Source organism: Boleophthalmus pectinirostris, unplaced genomic scaffold, assembly GCF_026225935.1.
Source record: "Boleophthalmus pectinirostris isolate CB_2022bp ecotype Guang Dong unplaced genomic scaffold, ASM2622593v1 HiC_scaffold_12, whole genome shotgun sequence".
NCBI lineage: Eukaryota > Metazoa > Chordata > Actinopteri > Gobiiformes > Gobiidae > Boleophthalmus > Boleophthalmus pectinirostris.
The window spans coordinates 34,685,709-34,711,975 of NW_026571018.1; the positions used below are offsets into that span (position 1 = coordinate 34,685,709).

Sequence of the window (26,267 nt, forward strand, 5' to 3'; positions counted from 1 at the left end):
CAGTGACACGGAGTTCATTAACAATTTTCGCCTACTTCAGCGCAGAATAGTGACGTTCGTGGCTTGTTGATAACGTGTAGGTCGGATTCATGCGCTTTGACCGTTCACACTGAAGTCGCATGTCGAAAGATCGGATATGTATCGGTTTCAGGAGCACATTTCGAAGTGGCCTGGGTCGCATTTGAAAAAAATCGGATCTGTGTCGTTCAGACTGTCATTAAAAGATCAGATACAGGTCACATAGGGGCCAAAAAATTGGATTTGGGTCACTTCAGGCTGCAGTCTGAACGCAGCCTTAGACACAAAAGTGGGCTAGACAGAATAAGGCTCTATAGTTCAGTGGGTGAGAAGAGTGTCCATGATGGAGAGTTCACGTGTGTAATCTTGTGTGTCTGTTTCTGTGTTTGTGTAGTTGCTGTGTATCGACGTGCAGAAGAGGATCTCGTGTCTGGCTGAGCTGCAGGACCTGGACTACATGTCAGACGTGAACTGGGACGCGGTGCTCAACAAACAGCTCGCCCCCGGATTCATCCCCAACGTGAGTCTGTCTTAAAACTCTGAAAAAAAAAAAAAAAAAAAGTAAAAAAAAATAAAAAATGCTGGGGGTGTTCTACGTGTGTGTATTGGGGAAATCTTCACCAGTTACCATGGAGACACAATACACACTCACCTGTTGTAGTTCCAACTAAATTCTTTCTGGTCAGATTGTGTTAAAATAAAACATTGCGATCAAACGAAGATGAACTCAGATTAAAGTCCAACAACCCTCAGACAGAGCAGTGCCTACAGTTAGCATCAAACCCCAGGGAATATTTATGACATCAGCTGCAAAATATCAATAATGTTTTGTTTCATTCACACATACTTAACACACAAGCCTTACATATTTAGAGTTCTTCTCTCAAACAGGAAACAGTGCTCCCAGACATGTGATCTCCTCGTACATGTTTACTGTAGCTCTCAGGATCTGTTATGGTTTTCCCAACATGGAAACTACAGGAAACTTTTAAATGACTTCGGGATTGATCAGATAGTGGGGGAACATGGAGGAAATGTCTTAAATGCCGTAAAGTCTTGTTGTAAAACTGAAATGGTGCTAAAGGTGCATATTATTGTATTTTAGTCCTGCTGGCTTTTCTGATAATCACTACCGTATTTTTCTGACTATAAGTTGCTCTGGAGTATAAGTCGTACTTTTTGGGGGAAATGTATTTTATAAAATCAGAGACCAGGAACCGACATTTCATCTTAAAAAGCAAGTTCTAGTAATAACAACAGAACAGAGAACAACAGACTGTTAATGTCACATATTTCACAGTTCTTCAGATAAACTATAACATAAACAACAGAACAGGAACAAGTTTACCAAACTCTCCATCTCACTCCAAATCACTAAATCCATTCAATTCTTCATCCTCGGTGTCACTTCTGAGCAACTCAGCCTCGACATCCTGAGGTAAACAGAGCGCCGCTTCCTCTTCTGTGTAGCAGTCGTCAGACTCAGCATTATTTCCAGTTAGAATAGATGCATCACGAATCTCGGACTTGCAGTCATTGTGCAATTCATACTGGGAAGGATTTTCCGAAAAGTGAGCATCAAACCGCCATGTTTGTTTTCCCAGCGGGAAAAGCCGATCTTTTCAAGTCTTTTGAACAATATCCCTTTTGTTTCTGGTTCTGATATTGTCATACTTTAGTTTTGGGATTCGGACATTGTAATAGTGTGGTTGTTGGATGTCTTAACAGCAGGAAATTGCGCAATGACCGGAAGTCCGAAATTTGTGATGCATGTATTATTGTGGCCTTACTGAATCCCTACAGGATGTTTCCGGTTGTCACTAATCTCAGATTTCAGGAAAGTTTCATGCTGCACCATCCTGTTTCCCGTGAAGCTGTGTTCTCCATCCCTGCTTTCTCCCAGTCCCTCACAAGTTTCTCGCTCACTCCAGAACTTTCTTTCTGATGCTCAATTACTGTTTTCAGCTGAATATTTCACTACTTGCAGCAGGACAGAGACATGCGCAGTAGAGTGAAGTGACAGTGGTACAGAAGTAAAAGTTGTAGCAGATACTGACACACAAGACTAGAGCCTCTCGCTGCTGTCAGTGTGAACGTTTCGCACCGGAGTATAAGTTGCAGGATCACCCAAACCATGAAAAAAAGTGTGACTTATAGTCTAAAAAATACAGTATATCAAAAAGGGGTCATATCCTAATAACAGTATTACAGGGGAAATCAAGTCTACTTTACTTTAGATGCTTTAAATTTACTTTAGATACTTTAGATTTTTTGCCAGAAAATACTTTTGTATGTGAGAATGAAACAATACAACTCCAAGTCAGTTTTAATGAGGGTCCGGTCAAGTGGTAACGGAGGGAAACAGGGGCAGATTTTTTACATTCAAATGTCTCTTATTCAGAAACTAGAGGGACTATTGAAATAAGTAAAGTATCAGAATGTAGGAAAGAGTTACACTCCAACAGGGTCAAAGTTAAACCTGTGATATTCTTTCAAGTTGTTGACAAAAAATTTAAAAACTCATGTCAGTAACGGAGGGAATGAAATATGCAGCACTTTTTGGGCAATAAATACAAACAGTGATAACTCTTGGTTCTCACTTACATATCCTTAACAAACTGGTTTGAATATTTGCTTCATATAGTTTTCTACCATATGGTACAAGATTAGGTTGAAAAACCTCTTACTTTTTGAGTAATGAGATTTTTTTTAATTAAGAAAGGTCATGGTAACGGAGGGAAAAGTAACAGAGGGAAAATTGTGCAAACAAGTAGAAGGTGCAGGATTTTACATCAATTTGTCGCTTTTTTCTTCTGAATACTTTAATATTACTTCAAAATGAAAGGAAACTATTTCTATAAAATATGTCAGTCCTTCCAAGCAAATTTTATCATTTTAAATACTTTTTTTTTGGAAAAAAAATCATGTACCTTCATCAACAGTTCAAAGACACAAGATATGATGAAATACATCCATTTATTTACATGATTTTCAGGTCTTTGAAATTTGGGGAATAATTTTTGTTCCATGTTTCATACATGGTCTGTTTAAAACGTATGGAACTTTAGAACCAAAAATGGTACAGAAAAAAGGTCAACAGTTTCATAAACTAGAGTACATATGTATCTGTTCAATACATTTTTATATCAGATGCATTAACTTGAATTTTTGGCCTTGTTGTTTACTTCTGCTTGACTGGGCCCTGAGGTAACAACAGTCTAACATGACTTCAAGCTCACAGTTCCTCCATTTTGTGGAACATGTGGGCTTTAAGGAGCATATACATCATGAAGAACAACTATTTTAGCCAATGTACGGATATTCCCACAGCATTCCCAAAAAAGCCACAACATAGCTTCCTTTTCCATTACTTTGGCTGTCCACAGTGCCCCCCGCTGGTATGTCAGTGCAGCACAAGATGTATCATGGTAAAAAAGGGGCAGTCTCGGCCCATCTCCTGACTAATGAGCTGCTCCATAATGTGTATGCTGTCCTACATCTGCTCTGGGCTCTATACATTACACTGACAAACACAGTCCATTCTGTTCACTGAAGAGACACACTCAGAGGCAGCCTGCGTCCTTCAGGGAGGGGCCCGTGGGGAACTCACATGTGGACTTATTAGCTGAAAATGTGGACTTGACCATGTGTTTGAGCAAAATGAGCACACAGATTATATTACTAATTTAAAAGCGTTTTATCCAGACGGTTGAGATTTGCATCCCAGCATTACTGAGCATAATCTGTGTATAATTCCTTCATTTGTTTTTCAAAATAAAACCAAAAATAAGAAAACGAAAAAAAAAATATTTGTCTTCAAATCCAGTTTTCAATTTTGTGTTTAAATGAATAATGAAAAAAAAAAGTTTCCAGTTTCTGAAACTTAAACTGCGATGCCGGACTTTTGCATCGCATACGGACTGAACCAGGACTAAACCAGGACTGAACCAGGTCTAAACCAGGACTAAACCAGGACTAAACCAGGATTAAACCAGGATTTATCCAGGTCTAAACCAGGACAAAACCAGGATTAAACCAGTAAACCAGACTAAACCAGGACTAAACCAGGACTTATCCAGGTCTAAATGAGAACTAAACTAGGACAAAACCAGGATTAAACCAGGTCTAAACCAGGTCTAAACCAGGACTTATCCAGGTCTAAATGAGGACTAAACTAGGACAAAACCAGGATTAAACCAGGTCTAAACAGGTCTAAACCAGGACTAAACCAGGACTAAACCAGGACAAAACCAGGACTCGGTGTCAGGACAGGCCCAGAGGTGCGCCCACATGGACTGTCGGGTGATCAGGACCGAGACCTGGACCAAGACCAGGACGGGGATCAGGATCGTAGACCGAGACCTGGACTGAGGCCGGGAGCGAGACCGGGACTGGACCCGAGACCAGGACTGGGGATCAGGACCGTGGACCAAGATCTGGACTGAGGCCGGACAGGACCAGATCAGGACTGAGACCTGGACTGAGACCGGGACTGGACCAGACCAGGACCGAGAATGGGACCGAGACTGGGACCGAGACCGAGACCGATACCAGACTAGGACTGAGACCGGTTTAGTCCCGGGATCAGTCTTGGTTCAGTCCGTATGTGGCGCAAAAGTCCAGCATCAACAGTTTAAGTCACGGAAACCCGTTTTTTTCCCCATAATTCACTTAAACACAAAATTGAAAACTGAAAAAACAAATTGTTATCCGTTTTTTCATTTTGGTTTTGGAGACAAATAATTAAGAAAATTGTAGTTTTTTTGTTTTCTTATTTTTGGTTTTATATTGCAAAACGATTGAATGATACACGGATTGTGCGTGTTCAGAGAGTGAAGCAAAGGAAACTCTCTTGGTTAAGTTTTGTTTGGTTTTACACAAATTACTAGGGATGTAACAATAGCTGAAATATTGTGATATCGTATCGTCTCACAATAATATCGTGGACTGTCACAATATATCGAATCACAAGTTCCTTTGCTTAAATACATGGTTTTATAGTAGCAACAGCTTATGAACATCGGAAACTACATATCCCATGATTCATTTGAGTGCAGATGACATGAAGAGATATGTTTTTACTTGAATTCTTGGGATTATGACGGAAGTAATTCACACCAAAATCTTGTTAAGGTAGACAAAAGTTATATCAGCCTCTCCAAAATATCATAATAAATATCGTAAATCGAAACGCATATCGTGAAAATATCGTACAGAGAGATTTGGATATCGTTACATCCCTACAAATTACACATTATTTTGTCATTTTAGTCTGTGTACTTTAGTCCTTCATTGCAAAAACATTGAGGGGAATGGAGTTTTTGGCATGTTGCAAAAATATATAAACTAGTGCTGTCATGCGATTAAAAAAATTGAGAGATTAATTAATTATGATCTGTAATTAATTAATCTAATTAATCTCATTTTAATCTCACCTAAAAATTGCTGAGAAAAGCTTCAATTTGAGGTATTTTCATTTAAATTCATTATTACATTATTGTGGCAGATCAAAAGACTGACATAGATTAAAAAAAGTGACTTTATAAAGTCATTTATTGTTTAACAAATCTCTTCAATTTGTCTGTTGAGCCCAAGTCTCCATGAATAAGAAACTGTTTGCTGTAAAGTAGCAAAGACGAGGAAATCTGAACATAATAACTTTTGTTTACTTAAAGACAATAAAAAGTCCAGTCTTTCCTTAACCATATTAAAAATATTATTGATAGAGAAATGATTTATATATGAGATCACTGGTTTTAGTCCTAGTTTAGTCCTGGAATGGATTAATCCTGGTTTTAGTCCTGGTGTTAGTTCTGGTTTAGTCCTGGTTTAGACCTGGTTTTAGTCCTGGTGTTAGTTCTGGTTTAGTCCTGGTTTAGTCCTGGTTTTAGTTCTGGTTTTAGTTCTGGTTTAGTCCTGGTTTAGACCTGGTTTAGTCCTGGACTGGATTAGTCCTGGTTTTAGTCTTGGTGTTAGTTCTGGTTTAGTCCTGGTTTAGTCCTGGTTTTAGTCTTGGTGTTAGTTCTGGTTTAGTCCTGGTTTAGACCTGGTTTTAGTCCTGGTGTTAGTTCTGGTTTAGTCCTGGTTTTAGACCTGGTTTTAGTTCTGGTTTTAGTTCTGGTTTAGTCCTGGTTTAGACCTGGTTTAGTCCTGGACTGGATTAGTCCTGGTTTTAGTCTTGGTGTTAGTTCTGGTTTAGACCTGGATTAGTCCTGGTTTTAGTCTTGGTGTTAGTTCTGGTTTAGAGGCGCACAGGAGGAAGCGCGGTTTACGCCGCGTACGCGAGCAAAAACGATCCACACGCGGCTCACGGGAGCACGTCGGTGTCCGCGCAGTAACTACGGAAGGAAACGTGGTCCGCGCGTTCTCAGGTTAATGACGATGATGAAGGTGTGTGTGTGTGTTTGTGTGTGTTTGTGTGTGCGTGTCCCCCTCATGTGGCAGGTCACTATAGGACAGTAGTGCAGACATCATGAGCCTATGCAGGTTATTTTCAAGCGATATTATATTTGTTATTTTCTTTTATATTTCACGTCGGGAGAAGAATTTCCAAGACACGAATGCGTTTTTACCTGTGCACTGCTGCTCTGTTCTACTGGCTCTTCCACCTCGTCCATTGTGCGACTGACGCCGTAAACGTCGCTCTTACTGCGCGTGTTTTGTGTGGGTTTCCGACAATGAGTGGAATTGCCGAAATTTAAAAAATGTATAAATGTGTTTTTGTGTGTGTGTGTTGTTGTCCCAACAACACATAAAAACTGATTTTATAATAAAGCAACTCACATACAGAAACACTAAAGTTAGAGATTAAAAATGAGATTAACGTGATTAAAAAACATAACGCGCTAAATATGACTGTAATTAATTAATCGCAATTAACGCGATAATTTGACACCCCTAATATAAACATTTTCTCAATTTGGGAACAGGAATATGAAGTGCAGACAGGGGCATGGTGGTGACGGTCAACACATATTTTTGGTTTAATATTTGTTGTTTAAAACACAAGACCAAACCAAACCAAGTTACAGGTCAGATCTGTGGAGAGGCGACCCCGCTCACAGTCAGAATGCCTGTTTTTCTAAGTATTTTTGAGCTGTAAAACCACTTGTAATTGAATAAATGTAAGGTAAATTTAAATAATTAATTTTTCTATATCATGATATTGATAGAGAAAGAGGGAGGGGGTGAGTTAAATGGAGAGAGAGAGGGAAGAAGAGGAGAAGAGAGGGAGCGAGAAGAGGAGAGACAGAGGGAGTAAACGGAGAGATAGAGAGAGGCCCATTGTCAGAAAACTCCCAAAATCAATGGGCGATCGACAGTGGACCAATCTAATTATGAACGAATGTACTTCAGTCTGTGTACTTTAGTCCTTCACTGCAAAAACATCGAGGAGACTTGGACTTTTTTGTACATCGCAAAAATATGCAAACATTTTAACATTTCAATTTAGTATCTTAATGTTCAGGGAGGTGCACAGACAGGGCCCTGGAGGTGATGGGCAACACATATTTTTTGGTTTAGTGTTTGCCCCATAAAGACAGTACATGTGGGTCTGGTCAAGTGGTAACGGAGGGAAACAGGGGCAGATTTTTTACATTCAAATAGTTCTTATTCAGAAACTAGAGGGACTATTGAAATAAGTAAAGTATCAGAATGTAGGAAAGAGTTACACTCCAACAGGGTCAAGTTAAACCTGTGATATTCTTTCAAGTTGTTGACAAAAAATTTAAAAAAACTCATGTCGGTAACGGAGGGAATGAAATATGCAGCACTTTTTGGGCAATAAATCCAAACAGTGATAACTCTTGGTTCTCACTTACATATCCTTAACAAACTGGTTTGAATATTTGCTTCATATAGTTTTCTACCATATCTTTTTTATACTTTTTTTCTTTTTCATCTTTTTTTTTTCTTAGTAATTTTATTTATTATCAATAGATTTTTATTTATTTTTTTGCTAAGATGTTTGCATTAACACAAGGGTGGGGGAAAATAGGGATAAAATAAGAAACTAAAAAAAAAAACAAAGTGTCTACTGTAATGTGGCAACCAAGAATATATATCTATACTTTTTTCTTATGTGAAACTTTGACACAATAATCTAGCACAAAAAAATAAAAAATAAAAAATTTTGGACCGTGACAAAAAATGTAAAACCAGGTACAGTTTCTTTGCAAGTCACTAAGAGTCGAATGCCCAAATCAGTTATTGAGTGCAGTAAATAGTGCGGGTCTATGCAGTGAATGAGGGGTTAGGGACCAGGGTGGACATTCGGACACAGCCTCTGAGAGTTTTGCACTACAACCACAAACTGCTGTGTTTTCTCATTTCATTCCGAGCTCTATAAATCCTTAAGACAGGTAAAAAAAACATTCACTGGATTTTGGATGTGTGGGGCTGGGTCACTCGGCTTTAGTGTAACAGTTGTGTCCATCATTAAAGGGCCCGTATTATGTTATTTTCTGATCTATGGTAGAATGTAGTTTCGTCATCACAAACAGTTGAAGTTGTGTTTTGTTTCCTTCACACGTGTTGAAAACAAATCCATTTTTTTCAGGAGGTGAAAACATAATGGCTTAAAGCTCACAAGAGTCTATTTTGTATAATATAGGCAAGTTTCATTGTTGACAAAAGCGCGCGTTGCATGCTGGGAATTATTTTGGTCGGCGGCAATAAACACTAATTCAACATGACGGAGGGAGCGAGAAAGCACGTAAAGGGTATTGATCCCGGTTATTTATCCACTCTAACGGCAGAGGACCCAAGACCATTTGACCAGAAATTGGTCATAAGCATCGACAGACGCCAAAATCACCCTTTTCAACCCCTACAAAAGGTGGACCAAACCAAATTTCTGGTCGGAATCGCCAACTACCTGGACAAATATTCACTTGGGCGATATCCACAATGACTTGGTGGAAACTCCTGGGCCATTCACAGCAGAAAAGATGAAAACCTCCAAGAGTCTCGATGTGTTGTTGAACTTGTTGGAGTCCACGGTTTGTTAGGATCTTCTACGTTTGCTCTGCGAATGTTTGAAAGCCGTTTAATTCACCGTTAGCGGTTCTTTTCACTCGGAATACGAAAAAAGACATTTTCCTTCTTCCGTTTTTCTATTTGTGCATCTGATAATGCAGCAGGAATTTATCCATTATCGGGGATAAATACGCGAGGTTACGCACTGTGTTTGACCGCTATCGTGTTTCTTGCCTCCGACCAAAATATTTCCCAGCATGCAACGCGGGCTTTTAATAACAATGACGTCAGCTGAAACTCGCCTATAGAACTTTTGATGCAGAAGTGAAGTGAATGAAGCAGTAAGTGAATGTGTGTTTTTGTGTTTTGTCAATAGAAACGTCGGCTAAACTGTGATCCCACTTTCGAGTTGGAGGAGATGATTCTGGAGTCCAAACCGCTCCACAAAAAGAAGAAGCGACTGGCCAGAAAGACCAAGGAGCAAGGGTCAGATGGTTCTCCTGAGGTAAGTCATGACAGGTGATGTTACTGTATGAAGCTTTGTTTTTGGCTTTGGGACACCTTGTGCATTGGTATGATCATCCAAAAAAACATACTATAATTACAAAAAGTACTATCAATATGAAGTACTGAAAAATGAATTCATGAATAGTAACAGATCATGACCACTCTTACCTTATGTATTTTGATCATCCTTATACTTAGTGATGGGCAAATGAGACGGAGCTCCGGAGCACGTCTCTGAAACAAATTGCTCCGAAGCACTGCCTCGGAGCTCGTCTCGCAGCAGCCGCTCACGTGACCAAAGTGTGGAAGTGTCGGTCCCTCCCCCTACTGCTTCTCTCTGCGTGTCAATCGCTTCAGTGTATCGAAGCGTTTCATTGGCTCAGCGAATGTTCCGCTCTGCGATTGGTTCAGAGTGCTTCAGAGTGTTCAGCGCACTTCTGTGGTTTGACAAGCGCTAAACTGCTACAGTATAAAAGATGCACCAATATTTCTTAAAGTTGTTGGGTAGTGAGGAGTATTGTGTGACGTTAGTGGTGATTTTTGGAGACTTTTGGCGACTTTTGTCATTTGTTTCATTTTCGATGGCATCTACAAGTGGAAAAAAGCGATCCATGGTTTGGGATCACTTTGATCCAATTCCACCGAACAAGGTAACACCTCTTTTCTTATTTACAGCTGCTATTTATGTTTATGCTGAAATTCAGAAGAACAAATGGTTCATGGATCCATAACCCTAGTACCGTATTTTCCGGGCTGTTGGGTGCCCTGGATTATAAAGTCATTAAATGGTCTATTTTTGAACTTTTTTCACAAATAAACCGCACTGGACTTTAAAGGAAACACAACAGTTGGATGGGTCAGTTGGACTTTGACTTTGTTTGGCAGTGTGGCGTGTAGGGTGCTGTCTGGGACCGCTGGATTGTCGGCGTGTTCGCAGTGACTCAGTTGTTCACTCGTGTCTAGAAGTGGCACGTTGCACTCGCTTTTTTCGGTTCGTTCCTCCGTTCCGTTCCTCGTCGGCGTGGAGTGATGAGTGTGTCTGTGGGTGTTTTTCTCTGTGCGGTCGCTGTCTGCTCCGTGTGTGTTTGCGTGCGCTGCGGGTGGTGCGGCTTTGTAGTTTACTGAAGTCGTGCTGGGACGCCCGAGTGGATTCGTGTATAGGGCGCTCTGGATTGCGGCGCGCGCGGCCGTTTTTTGATGGAGGTTGGAGGCTTAAGAGCGCGTTTAATAGCCCGGAAAATACGGTATGTTAAAAATGTATGACCTGTATATTTATATTTGGGACAAAGTGCTTTTAAAAAAAAAAAAAACAAAATCAAAAACACTAAATCAGGTATCTGGCTCCTCCTGCTGGCAACATTTGGGACTGAACCATGTTGAAAAGTCTCAAAGCAGCACAGCGTACCAGCAACACAACACAAGCAAGGTGGTGATTTTTAATAACTTTATATTAATATTCTGAACCAGTCCACATTCTTCATTGTGATTATCAGCCCCAGTTACAGGTGATGGGTGGCTCCTTTGCTCATCTGGTAAATGTATCCGTGGTCCCATTAATAAATCTGTAGACACATTTTACATCTGTGTCCCTTCTCAGGCTTCATCACAACTAATGAGCTGTGCAGAGTCTCACCTGCCTGGATCTATTTGTCCTTCACTGTAGCTGCATGAAGGCACTTTACCTGATTTTTACTGTCTTCAAAATGTGCAAAACAGAACCATTTCATTTTAAACAATTTGCAGTGGCCCAAAGTTATTCCTCACTTACGTTATGCATTAAGAACATCCTAATTATTCATTACAATGAGTTTATAAGTCAACTTTCAGAGCAGAGTTTTGCCATCACAATAATTCAACAAGTAGCATGCCAACAGTGCACTTCATCACTATCAGAAAATAAAATGCTCTATTTATTATTTATATTATTTTAACGTCAAGAGCTGCTTATCCAACATAATACTGTACAGGGACAAGACACATTTTGCTCAAACACCTCTGGGTTATGCACATTCATCCATTTTATGATTAACTTAGATAAACTACATTAAATAATGTGCTATTGAATCTGTATGTCTATTAGGGATGGGCATTCGATGAAATTTTCTTAATCGATCGTCGGAATAATTAACGATCGATTATCGATTAATCATTAACGTTTTTATATTAAAATGATCATCATTATTATTACTATCTGCACTACTAATCTGTATAAATAAATTCAACTTTACGACATATAAACCGTAACGACTCTAGAGCCACATCAGCCCGTTTGACATTATAATGTGTTTAATTCAGTTTTGCTCAACTCTCACAGAAACAAAACTTACAACCGCATCGCTAATTTGCATAAACTAAGCGAAGATAAAACTACAGCTCTTGTGTCGCTGATGCGGTCATTATCTGTTGGATTAAAAGACATGACTCAGGTGAATACAGGTTAGTGTGACCATATTTGTGTTTGTCAAAACCAGGACACCGTACGGGGGGAGGGAGGTGGGGACTCGTCATCGATATTGCGCGACTCTCACCTGGAAAAACTTTTTCCCACTGGACACAGAAACATATGTGCTGCTTTGTTCACTGTGCACATGGACTCACACTTGTCCCGAATGCAACGGAAAGCGTGGAATTTCTTGTACAAATCATTGTTAAATACGCATTTGTGCTTCGATACGCTGCAGACTGACCGAATGTTTCTGTTTGCTCGCTCCTTCTGATGCAGAGAGACACATGTACGGACCCCTGTTTGGTCACACTACGCACAGCAACCTGCATTCGGTTTGTCGATTAAAATTAACGTAATTGATGAAATTCTTAATTATCAATTATCGATTAATCGATTAATCATGCCCATCCCTAATGTCTATTTAATTTATAGAGTGCAGATTTCAGACACACTGGTATCTCAGAGACAGTTCAACATCTGTCCACAAGGGGGCTTTTAAATATGAATTTCAAATAGAAATCAAGAATCATGTAGGAACTTTTTTATTATGTTGTCATAAATACACTTTAAGCGTTTGGAAACATTTTGTCATTGTAAATGAAAGTTCATGTGTCAGTAGCTCTGTTCATAGTGTTTGTCCACCAATCTCAAAATTGGTGGTTCAAATCCTCTCGACATAAATATCATAGATGGAGTGGTCAGATCAACTGACCCACAGGTTGTCAGTGTCATTCCAGCTCCCACAGATGAATGCTGCCGTTGTGTCCTTGGGCAAGACACTTAACCCCCTTTGCCCCCAGTGTCTGTCTGCACTGGTGTATGAGTGTGTGTGAATGGGTTTCTGGTTCCTTGATGGTTTCAATGAGGAAGTAGAGCAGTTTTAAAAGCAGGGAGGTGTGCTCTGCTGCAGTGGGAGTGAATCAATGGTTGCATTTTATTTACCTAAAGCAGAGCAGCACCTTTAATTGGATTTGAGGTCCAACAAGCAGCTACTTTAGAGACTAACTGAGGGTCTGTCTGTATCCACACTACTACACTATTACACATCCACACTATTTATTACGGAATCACATGCAACATGTGTGTGTTTTTGTGCAGTCATATTATAACCGAAATACATACACTACCAGTCAAAGGTCTGGACACACCATCTCCATATATGATGATGGATGATGGTTTATTGGCTTAAAAACTGAGCAGGAGAAAACCAGAGTTTTAACTGTGATGCAACAAAATGGGCAAAATGTGAACAGAGCATTTTGGAGAGCTCAGAAAAGTCAACTTTGGATTCATTAATAAAACAAGTGTGAATGAAGCAAAATACAACTTCAAGTATGTTTATGACAAAAGTATGTCTAGTATAATTTAGTATTGTCAATTTATGCTTCTTACCGTTTGTGTTAAAGAAGACTTATTGTACTTATGTCTGCGATATAGTTATAATTTATGACACCAGTGGATCATTATGTTCTAATTTTCACATTTTTATTTTTTGCATATTCATCTAAAACCGACATATTCAAAGAAACAAGTCCGCTGTCCGTTAGAAAACTGAGGCCCAGTGGGAACTGTAAACAGGCTGACAGTAGCTCAGTTGGTAGAGCAGTTGTCCCTAGTTGGCTCATTTACATAAATTGTAAGCGCTGAAAAAAAAAAAAAAACTTTCCTTGTGCACTGATGAGGTTCAGCTTCTGTCGGACTAAAGGACATGAGTGGAATATGAGTGTTGGTGAGACTATGAGGGATGATGATGATGACGGTGAGCGTGTTTCTGTGTGTGTGTCGTGTTGGAGATGGTTCATGTGCAGATCTTTATTTAACATCATTTCACTCACTTTATTTATGTTCATCACTTTATTTGTTTATTTAGGCTACTGCTGTGATAAAGACTGAAAAGTGTTTGTCTTTTGGACGCATGTGCACACAACTTTATGTTGCAGAAACTGGGATACTGTGTTTACATGCACCATGACTAAACCAGGATACTCAAAAAACCCGATCATACCCGGGACACGGATGTGCATGTATACACATAACAAAACCGAATGTAGGCTGCTATCGACAAAATTCGTAGTGGCCAATTATCAATTAGTCGACTAATCATGTCCATCCCTACCACTGATCCAAAGGTTGGTGGTTCAAATCCCACTCTTGTCAGAAACATCATTGGTTGAGTGGTCAGATCCACTGACCCACAGTTTGACGTTGCGATTCCAGCTCCTACAGGTGAATGCTGTCATCGTGTTCTTGGGCAAGACACTTAACCCACCTCGCCCCAAGTGTCTGTGTACACTGGTGTGTGAATGTGTGAGTGGTTCATTGATGTAAATTGCTTTGAGTGCCTTGAAGGTGGAAAAGTGCTGTATAAAAATGGGACCATTCTAACATTCTCACCACAAAGAGCCGTGCAGCCCTGAGATGGATAGCCGCACTTCACACCAGCGTGCCCCAGATTTTTTTTTTTCATTTGTACTACGATACTAACTATGATACTATGAAACGATGATAGTGCCAAATCCTATGCGTGTCACATATTAAGAACATAAAATTGGAGAACGAACCAAGTACAGAGCAGTGGGCGTGTGCTGGTGGCAGTGGAAACGGGGTTGATTGACAAAAAGATGCCTTGAAAAATAAGTAATTACAGATTCCTCAAATGAAAAGTTACAACTTGGCTCGGCTAAAAACTCTAAAAAGTCCATTTTGCATAATAGGTCCGCTTTAATGTTTTTTAGAACTACACCCATCACGTACATTTCCACTTTTGCATTTCAACAGTCTATTTTCCACAACTTAACAGTCTTTTAGCGGGCGCTGAAATGATTACACCTGCCTCTACAGGGTAGGGCTGTATCGACCCACAGTAAAATCTCGGCTTTTGTCCAATTAGGGTTTAATTACATTCACTCTACTGCATTAAACCTAACCTAAAGTCTGTGTACACTTTATATTTGAAAAGTCAATAGGGAAAGACACTGGGCTTTAAAGTATGGCACATTACCAGTGTTTATGGGACTGTGCTGTAATAGAGGTGGGCTGGTTTAGTGCACCGGAGGCTCACGGGTCCTGTACGAGAACCGGCTCGGGGGGTTTGTAGTGTTTTATGAATGGTGACACATCCGAAGCACAAGCGCTATAAAGATATAAGTGTTTCAATACAGAGTCCGTACGAATTTTAGTCATCTCTTTGGTCTGTTAAGATCAAAACAAAGCATTGTTTCTATTCAAATCAAAGTATTGGTGCTTCAGGAAAGTTTTTTTATGTTTATGGAGACAGTACAAGGTAGGATGAGGTTACAAAACATGACTGGATTACTATTACTACTGTGTTTTTTGGACTATAAGTCACTTTTTTTCATAGTTTGGGTGTTTCCTGGGACTGATACTCAGGTGCGGCTTATATTAAAATTCACACCGACAGCCGCGAGAGGCTTTAGGCTTGTGTGTCAGTATCTCCTGCTCCTCTTACTCCTGTACCACTGTCACTTCGTCCTGTACTGCGCATGTCTCCTGCAGAAAGAGCCTCTGTCCTGCTGCAAGTAGTGAAATATTCAGCCGAAAATGGTAATCGAGCAGCAGAAAGAAAGTTTGGAGTGAGCGAGAAACTTGTGAGGGTATGGCAGAAAGCGAGGATGGAGAACACAGCTTCACAGGAACTGGGAGGGTGCGTCATGCAAACTACGCAAACTACTTTCCTGGAAGTCACTGGATGGATGGACAAAGCCTGGACTTCAGCGACACCGAAACCATCCTGACGGGATTCAGAAAGGCCGGAATAATTCTAACTGGAACTGATGCTGAGTGTGACGACAGCTACACAGAAGAGGAAGCAGCGCTCTGTTTACCTCCAGAGGGCACAAAGTTGCTCAGAAGTGACACAGAGGATGAAGAATTTAAAGGATTTATTGATTTGGTGTGAGATGGAGAGTTTGGTAAACTTGTTCTGTTGTTCATGTTATAGTTTATCTGAAGAACTGTTCATATGTGACATTAACAGTCTGTTGTTCTCTCTTCTGTTGTTACTAGAACTTTACTTTCAAACAGGAAATGTCGGTTCCTGGTCTCAGATTTTACAAAATAAATTTCCTCCAAAAAGTGCGACATATAGTCCGGTGCGACTTATGTTTTTTTCTTCTTCATTACGCATTTTTTGGCTGGAGCAACTTAGCGACTTATAGTCCAAAAAAATACAGTAAATACTTGAGTAATAGTGGCCTGTAGTAGTAAGAATTTATGAGTGGTGACACATAAGAGCTACCATCCAAAGTACAAGAACTATAAAGATGTATAAAGTGTCTCAATACAGAGTCCATACAGTGTTGTCTCTTTGGCCTGTTAAGATAAAAACAAAGTTGAGTTTCTAATCAAATCAAATTACTGGTGGAAGGTTTTCATCGTTATGGACACAGTGACAGGTCATTTATTTAATTTGGAAACAGAATTGTCAAATAGCTGCATGGCGTGTGGTACAAACGACTTCCAGAGTGTGTCCGTGGAGCGGGACAAGTTCAACGGCCCGTCCCCAAAGATGCTCTCCTGTCCGGGGATGGTGCTGTGCAGGGGGTGCTGGGGGTTATCCAGGATGGACAGGAGCTTGTTAAGGGCCCTCTTCAGCCACAGATGTGAGTGAGTCAAGCTCTGGACCCACTACAGATCCTGCCTTCCTCGCCAGCTTATTCACCCGCACGGCTTCCTTCTTCTTGAGGCTTCCAGTGCGTTGAAGAGACACTGGAGATTAAGGGGGTCCATCAGAACATGGTAAAAAATGAAGTTTCAAATAACCTCAATTAGAATGGACTTTCTAATCATTTTTATGCAAGTTTCAGTTTGTGTTTGTAGAATAAAATGACAAATTATTCAAATACGCCTTATTTACTTGGTTCACAACGTTATAGTATAGGCCTTATAGGAAATTTTCAAGTGTCTTGGTTAACCTCTAAAAATTAATTTGCATAAAATTTGGATACAAATATTTGTCAGATATGGAACCAAATGCAGGGTTCTAATCTAGAAAATCTATAAAAAAAATAAATAATAAATAAAAAAAAAAAATTCAACCATCCTAGGGGAGATGAGGTCGGGTAGAACATCAGGAGGAGCTTCTGGCAGATATTAAAGAACTTCAGCCTTCTGAGAAAGTACATCCTGCTCTGTTCCTTTTTGTAGAGCAGATCTGTATTCTCAGACCAGTTTGTCTGGTTAAGATACAAGCCCAAATACTTATAACTTATATTATAAATGTATGCTAAAATATAAGTATACTTTTCACTGTGAGTCATTCAGTATCAGTACTTTGAAAAAACAAATTAAGTCTTTATCCCCGTGAATGTTATGCTAATAGAAAATAATTTGACCACAGAATGAGTCCAGCGATTAAAAGCAGTAGTTTCAGAGTTTTATCTGTGATGCAACCAAACGGGGAAAATGGAAATGATGCAATTTGTATGAAAAACATTTACTGAAATATAAATAGCTATGTTTTTGATGAATCCATTAGCAGTACTTTCAGTGTGAGTCATTCAGTAAGTCTCTCTATAATGAAGAGAATATGATATAGACAGAATTGCTGACATTAGAATTTGAAGTAAAATATTTTTCCCAAAAGCAAACATAATTTAAAACTCGTAATCAGTTTTTGCACAAGAAAATGTTAAATATCTAGTTATATAAATAAAAAATAGTCCTACAAAATAGGGATGGGCATGATTAATCGATTAATCGATAATTGATCATTAAGAATTTCATCGATTACGTTAATTTTAATCGACAAACCGAATGTAGGTTGCTGTGCGTAGCGTGACCAAACAGGGGTCCGTACATGTGTCTCTCTGCACTCAGAAGGAGCGAGCAAACACAAACAGTAGGTCTGCCTGCAGCGTGCCGGAGCACAAATGTGTATTTAATGATGACTTCCACGCTTTCTGTTGCGTTCGGGACAAGTGTGAGTCCATGTGCACAGTGTACAAAGCAGCACATATATATTTCGGTGTCCACTGGGAAAAAGTTTTACCAGGTGAGAGTCGCTCAGTGTCGAGGACGAGTCCCCACCTCCCTCCCCCCGTACGGTGTCCTGGTTTTGACAAACGCAAATATGGTCACACTAACCTGTATCCCACTGAACCATGTCTTTTAATCCGACAGAAATTGACCGCATCAGCGACACAAGAGCTGTAGTTTTATCTTCGCTGAGTTTATGCAAATTACCGACGCGGTTTTAAGTTTAGTTTCTGTGAGAGTTGCACAAAACTGAATTAAACACATTATAATGTCAAACGGCTGATGTGGCTCTAGAGTGGTTACGGTTTGTAAAGTTGAATTTATTTATGCAGATTAGTAGTGCAGATAGTAATAATAATGATGATCATTTTAATATAAAAACGTTAATGATTAATCGTTAATTCTTCCGACGATCGATTAAGAAAATTTCATCGAATGCCCATCCCTACTACAAAATGCTCAGATACCAGATGTATTTCTCATAGCCCGTTTAACCGTCTCAACTGTTGGCTGTGTCAGATTGGCCGTGTCTCATGTTTGCGTTGTGTGATCATATGTGCGTTTAGTGTGGGCCCGTGGGAGCACTTGTGATGGATGCATAGAGCACTGTGGTGTGTGTGCGTGCTGTGTGTGAGGGAGACTCTGCTCTGGTGAAGCAGACAATCAATACTGAATGAAGAAAGCCAGCTGTCTAATGCCGTTACTCCCTCAGGCTGCTCTAAGGCTTTTTATACAACTGTAGATCTGTGTTACATTCGCTCCTTCTGTCCTTAGTTCTTGTTACTCTGCTCATTTACTCCAGTGGTACGGCAATGATTAACACAGACCTCTTGAACTTCTAGTGATTATAAATGTATTCATCTAATCAGTGACTAAAATCTTCAATTTCATTTACATCAAGTGGCAGTCGTGGAGTCGTATAGGCGAGTTTCAGCTGACGTCATTGTTATTAAAAGCCCGCGTTGCATGCTGGGAAATATTTTGGTCGGAGGCAAGAAACACGATAGCGTCAAACACAGTGCGTAACCTCGCGTATTTATCCCCGATAATGGTAAATTCCTGCTGCATTATCGGATGCACAAATAGAAGCACTGGAAGAAGGAAAATGTCTTTTTCGTATTCTGAGTGAAAAGAACCGCTAACGGTGAATTAAATGACTTTCAAACATTCACAGAGCAAACGTAGAAGATCCTACAAGACTCCAACAAGTTCAACAACGCATCGAGACTCTTGGTGGAAACTCCTGGGCCATTCACAGCAGAAAAAATGAAAGCCTCCAAGTAATTGTGGATATCGCCGAAGTGAATATTTGGCCAGGTAGTTGGCAATTCCGACCAGAAATTTGGTTTGGTCCAGGCTTTGTAGGGGTTGAAAAGGGTGATTTGTCGTCCATCGATGCTTATGACCAATTTCTGGTCAAATGGTCTTGGGTCCTCTGCCGTTAGAGTGGATAAATAACCGGGATCAATACCCTTTACGTGCTTTCTCGCTCCGTCCATCATGTTGAATTAGTGTTTCTTGCCGCCGACCAAAATAATTCCCAGCATGCAACGCGCGCTTTTGTCAACAATGAAACTCGCCTATTCGCATATAGTGAACCCTCGTCGTTGCGTCTAGCTTCTGCCAACGGTACAACTGCAGTAATGTTACCACAAGCTCAGTTCATCCACCAGACTCAGAACCAGGGATCTTGTCTTCTACCTTTTGCATCCAGTAGGCTACTTTTACAAAACGAAACAAGAGCTACTAAGAGCTACTAATTTTAGCGTTTGCAAGAAACTGAGTGGATATAAGAGGGCAAGCCTGAGATGTTGTACAATCAGACGCCTATAAAACATAAAAACATTATCCATTTGTTAGTGTACAAAGTTCAAAATAACACTTTTACAACGGCAATTAATCAAGTTTGTAATTCAGTACAGTGCATGTGATTCAGAAATCCTTTGGCGAGCTACTTATAATAAGAGGGTGAAGAGCTACTGGTAGGACTCAATGTACAAGTTGGAGACCCCTGCTGTAAATGTACTGAAAAAAAAGTTTAGTACAGTATGGCGAGGAGAAAATTCAGTTTGTCGACTGGACCAAAGTTAGTTTGGTTAAAGAAATTTCACAGCTCATCCAATCTGCTTCTTCAGTTCTGGTCAGACGCTGGTGGACACTTCCTTATGTCTGTCTGCAGGGAGGAGCTAACTACACTGAAACTCCTCTGAAACTAACACGCCTACTTGTTTACTGTTTGTTAGTTAGGCCTATTGACCTGTACAGGGTGTGGGGTCTAATTAGCAGAAGAATAATGGAGCTTCCACACCTCTGGACCTGACTTGGCTAAACCTGTTGTTCTCTTGTTCGTTTTGAATAAGGTTTGAAGATGGAGTTGTAAATAGGAGATAGACTAACTTTTGTCCAGTCGACAAACTGAATTTTCTCCTCGCCATGGATTCTACCTGGACGACTGAGGGATTCTTCACACATCTTTAGTACAGTATCTGAAAATAGGGGAAAAAAATCTAATAAAAAATCACAACCATCCCCATAACACGACCTTTGTGAAAGTGTGTTTTCATTGCGCTCCCTGCTTTCTGGCCTGCAGAGGATTTTTTTCACTACACTACCAATGAACTGGCCACTAGTAAAAAAGTCACAACAGGTCTAAACTAGTAACTCCCTATCCAGATCTTATAATAGATCCATGCTTTTTGCCGTCATGCAGTTCCCATTCCAGTTTAAACCCATATGTTACTCTCATTGTGCCCCCAAATACAAAGTCTTCAGTGTCCTGCTTAAATCATCAGCTCCATCGAGGGCAGTGAGAAATGTCCCTGATGGGCTCCCATCCAGAGAGTCTGTCTCCGTATTAGTAATCAGTGTATTTTATGCCTTTCTGTAACTTTCTACATTTTATGGTAGGCATCAAATATATGAAGTATGGAATTATGAAGCAAAGAAATAACTTTACTATTTCTTACATATATTATATTCAAATTCTCAAAGTAGCCACCCTTTGCTTTGTTGGAAAAAAATATATATATTGAATGAGAGGGTGTGTCCAACTGGTAGCTGGTAAACTAAAGGCCTATTCACGTGTAGAAAACAGGTGAAATTATCTGTGCCATGATTTTGTTGTATACTGGTATTTTAATTTTGTCCATAAATCAAGATATGAACTAGCCAGGCTGGCGCCATCTACTGCCTCCCCAATTTCATTTCTCTCCAGTGATTAGAGCAGGAATCAGAATACACTAGACGGTCGGCAAAAACCATGGAAGTTGTAGACCGCGCACCAGCCAATCAGTGAAGAGCTGTGAAGCTATGACGTCAAACTCATCGCGTCTGTCTGGGTCCCTTTTGTGGTTCAGCACAACAGTAAACAAAGCGTCGAGATGGATGTAGACGAAGACAGACATTCTGTGTTGGCAACGATTCCCGAGATCGGGGATTTAAAGCCAGAATAAAGAATGTGTGCTGAATTTTATGAAGTGGAAAGACGTTATTGACCTTCTTCCTACGGGATTTGGTGCATTACATTTGTCACGATCAAATAGCAGCAATTGCTTGAATAAAAAAGTACCTGCCTACCGTTGAGCGAACAAATCCTAATGCTGCGAGGTCAGACGGTTTCTATGAAGTGAAACCAGCTGATGAATCAGGCTAGATATGAACATCAATAGAGAAATCAGTCGCCGGCTTTCCCTGAGGTCGCTCCCTCTAGCATTAACAATAGGTTTGATTGACAGCGTTGCTAAGCGCCTGCTCCCTGCTAAACCAGCAGTACGGGTGGGAAAGGGCATTACCTTCAACAGTCTTGCGCCTGATTGGCTCATTGGTCGCTATGATACTCACTATCAGAATTCTAAATATAAAACTCCAAATTCACCCCATAACTGCAGCCTCGATGAGCTTCATTTGACTGGAGCCAAACGATATGGGCGACGTCACACTCACTTAGACCTCTTCTTTATACAATCTATGGTCTGGCATAGACATAAGCCCCTTGAAGGACAGAGAGAAATGTCCCAGATGGGCTCCCGTCCAGCAGCCCACTCCAGTGTGCCTCTCTATTAAAGGAGAGTTTGCATCTGCAGCTGGAGCAATTAGTTTCTGAACGGAGTTTCTTGAAAGCAGCAAATAATGAACAAAGGAGATATGAGCAGACACACAGCAGCCACACACCAGACTATTGGCTTGTTATCTTGGACTGTGGAGGCTCTATAGAAGATAATGTGTCCAATTTGAGATGGTAGACTAGATCAGCTTTGTGTGAATGAGAACGTAAACAGCTTGTGCACGATTTAAACTGTGATATTGAAGGAGGATAGAGATGGAAAAGCAGCAGTGTAAAACATATAGAAGATTGCAGTATTTTGTTTTATTAATGATTCTGAGAGGCAAAGTGAAGGATTATAGGGGAGCTGAGATACCAGCGCATTTCAAGAATCACAATTCCATTTCAGGCTTTGTAAGAAATTATTTTTTTTGTAAGTTGTAGTATTGTTATTTCACATTTTACAACTATAAACTGTAAATTTGAGGAATTACATTTGTTGTAGTTATCGCAGTACTAGTTGTAGTACTAGTTGTAGCTGCAGTACTAGCTGTAGTACTAGTTGTAGCTGTAGTACTAGTTGTAGCTGTAGTAGTAGTTGTAGTACTAGCTGTAGCTGTACTACTAGTTGTAGTACTAGTTGTAGCTGTAGTACTAGTTGTAGTACTAGTTGTAGCTGTAGTACTAGTTGTAGTACTAGTTGTAGCTGTAGTACTAGTTGTAGCTGTAGTACTAGTTGTAGTACTAGTTGTAGCTGTAGTAGTAGTTGTAGTACTAGCTGTAGCTGTACTACTAGTTGTAGTACTAGTTGTAGCTGCAGTACTAGTTGTAGTACTAGTTGTAGCTGTAGTACTAGTTGTACTGTAGTACTAGTGTAGTACTACTAGTTGTAGTACTAGTTGTAGCTAGTACTAGTTGTAGTACTAGTTGTAGCTGTAGTACTAGTTGTAGTACTAGTTTAGCTGTAGTACTAGTTGTAGTACTAGCTGTAGTACTAGTTGTAGTACTAGCTGTAGCTGTAGTACTAGTTGTAGCTGTAGTACTAGTTGTAGTACTAGTTGTAGCTGTAGTACTAGTTGTAGTACTAGTTGTAGCTGTAGTACTAGCTGTAGTACTAGTTGTAGCTGTAGTACTAGTAGTACTAGTAGTGTAGTAGTACTAGCTGTAGTACTAGTTGTAGTACTAGTTGTAGCTGTAGTACTAGTTGTAGCTGTAGTAGTTGTAGTACTAGCTGTAGCTGTACTACTAGTTGTAGTACTAGTTGTAGCTGTAGTACTAGCTGTAGTACTAGTTGTAGTACTAGTGTAGCTAGTAGTGTAGCTGTAGTACTAGTTGTAGCTGTAGTACTAGCTGTAGTACTAGTACTAGTTGTAGCTAGTACTAGTTGTAGTAGTTGTAGCTGTAGTACTAGTTGTAGTACTAGTTGTAGTACTAGTTGTAGCTGTAGTAGTACTAGTTACTAGTAGTACTAGTTGTAGTACTAGTAGTACTAGTTGTAGCTGTAGTACTAGTAGCTGTAGTACTAGTAGTACTAGTTGTAGTACTAGTAGCTAGTACTAGTAGTACTAGTTTAGCTGTAGTACTAGTTGTAGTACTAGTAGTACTAGTAGTACTAGTAGTACTAGTAGCTAGTAGCTGTAGTACTAGTTGTAGCTGTAGTACTAGTGTAGTACTAGTTGTAGCTGTAGTACTAGTAGTAGTACTGTAGTAGTACTAGTAGTACTAGTAGCTGTAGTACTAGTAGTACTAGTTGTAGTACTAGTTGTAGCTGTAGTAGCTAGTAGTACTAGTAGCTAGTAGCTGTAGTAGTACTAGTTGTAGTACTGTTGTGTAGTACTGTAGCTGTAGTACTAGTTGTAGCTGTAGTACTAGTTGTAGTAGTTGTAGTACTGTAGTAGTAGCTAGTAGTGTAGTAGTGTAGTAGCTAGTAGTACTGTAGCTAGTAGTACTAGTTGTAGCTAGTAGTAGTACTAGTTGTAGCTGTAGTACTAGTTGTAGCTGTAGTACTAGTTGTAGTACTAGTTAGTACTGTAGTTTAGTAGCTGCAGTACTAGTTGTAGTACTAGTTGTAGCTGCAGTACTAGTTGTAGTACTAGTTGTAGCTGTAGTGTAGTACTAGTTGTAGTAGTACTAGTAGTACTAGCTGTAGCTGTACTACTAGTTGTAGTACTAGTTGTAGCTGTAGTACTAGTTGTAGTACTAGTTGTAGCTGTAGTACTAGCTGTAGTACTAGCTGTAGTACTAGTTGTAGTACTAGTTTTAGTACTAGTTGAAGTAGCAGAAGTAGTAATTTTTCCTATAGCAATAGTAGGTTTTTTTTTCCTGTAGCAGTAGTTTTTGCTGTAGGAGTAGCAGTAGTAGTAGTTGTAGTAATAGTAGCTGTTGCTGTAGTATCAGTTGCTGTACTAGTAGTTGTAGCTGTAGTTGTAGTAGTAGTAGTTGTAGCTGTAGCTGTAGTAGTAGTTGTAGCTGTAGCTGTAGTAGTAGTTGTAGCTGTAGCTGTAGTAGTAGTTAGCTGTAGCTGTAGTAGTAGTTGTATTTGTCAGTATTACGAGCAGCAGTTTTGAGCCTTATTCATTTATTTCGTCTCATGATTCTTAATACCCACTGTGTAGAAATCATATCCTTTTATTATTTTGTACAGGAGTATGACCTTAAATGTGCTGTGGAGTGTGCACACCGCTGCTTAGTGCGCTGACACAAACTTGGCAGAGTCCAGAGCTGAAAATGTGCTGTGACTGTAAACGTTTGTTCGTGTCTTTTACCTGGAGGACACTGTAGTAAATAACAGTGTCACTCTTCATAACGTTTGATTAGAAAAGATTAACAAGAGCTCGGTCTGATCTACAGGGAGGAGGCCTTCACAACATCTCATATGTACGTCATGGTTTCATTGATACTTCACATGCTGGGGCTGATCTACATGTACACTGCAAATTTCTTTTAAAACATATATCAGGTTATTCATCTTGTTTTCAGATTTATTATCTACTTACTAGTTCTGAGATGCTTCATTCTAGTCAAGAAGGTAGTTTATTTGAAGATAATTTGTCAAGTAAAATGGTCTTGCTGCATGGTCACTACTTTTAAGTCATTTTCTGATAGATTTACGTAAGTGTTTCTATCTTAAATTTTGCAGTGTATGGTGGAATGTTCACCAGTAAAAAAAAAAAAAGAAAATGAAATCTAAAATCTGAAAACTCAAGAAAAAAATTAAACACATTTTTAGGAGCCTCAATTCATGGTCCTGTTTATTTTAACAAAAAGATGAGTGACAAACTGAAAAACTTGTCTAATGCTAGCTTGTGACTATTGTTATTAGAGAGTTTAACAACACAATAATCGTCTTAAGTCAGTGCATGTTCAGACTGTTAAAACAAAGCTGAGAATAAAGTCTATTAGAGCTTCAGACAGAGCAGAGCCTACAGTTAGCATCACACACCCTCAGCTGCAAAGTATGTTATAAGACTTTTTAAATTACTTTTGGACACCTTTACCTTGGTATTTCAATTTCACGTAGTAAATATGTATGTATAGAAAACAGGCGACACTATGAGTTACAAGTTGTGTGTGTAGAAAAGACCCAGAGAAGGTTGCACTGAAGAGTGAATTTGTTAAATATCAAGTTGAAAAAAAAAAAAACAGGTTCATTCAGTTGGTTGGAGCGGTGTGAAGGCAGTGAAATGGGTAGAGTTGAATCCATGGTGCAGTACGCTCACATACACATACACATACACATACACATACACATACACACACATACACATACACATACACATACACACATACACATACACATACACATACACATACACATACACATACACACATACACACATACACATACATACACACATACACACACATACACATACACACACATACACATACACATACACATACACACATATACACATACACATACACATAGCACAGCTGCATTATCTCGAATCAAACCTAACATACAATCCACTAGTGTTGTCAAAAGAAAATCAAAAACTAATAGATATTAAGAACTAGAGACTCATTTGAGCAGGTATCAACACTAAAAAGTTAAAATTCACAGGATGGAAATGAACCATTTCTGCCTTAGAATGATCTTGAGCAATATCAGAACAAGTATACGAGCAAATGGACTAGTACATACCCATGGACCACTACGGAACCTACCTGCACCACTGAGGGATTATAAGACCACATGCCTATATAAAGAAAGTACTATTGTCTAAAGAAAGATACTTTCCCTTAGTATCAAAATTGATTTGAAATTTCAGTATT

General features: G+C 39.6%; 1 protein-coding gene across 1 annotated transcript in view; it reads left to right on the forward strand.

The window, feature by feature from the left end:
- The window catches only part of stk32a (serine/threonine kinase 32A), a 209,080-nt gene that overhangs the window by 176,604 nt on the left and 6,209 nt on the right, over positions 1-26,267 (forward strand). The window contains exons 7-8 of the mRNA XM_055149060.1: positions 413-538; positions 9,374-9,502. Of these exons, the coding sequence (XP_055005035.1) occupies positions 413-538; positions 9,374-9,502 (255 nt within the window). The remainder of the gene's footprint in view (positions 1-412; positions 539-9,373; positions 9,503-26,267) is intronic.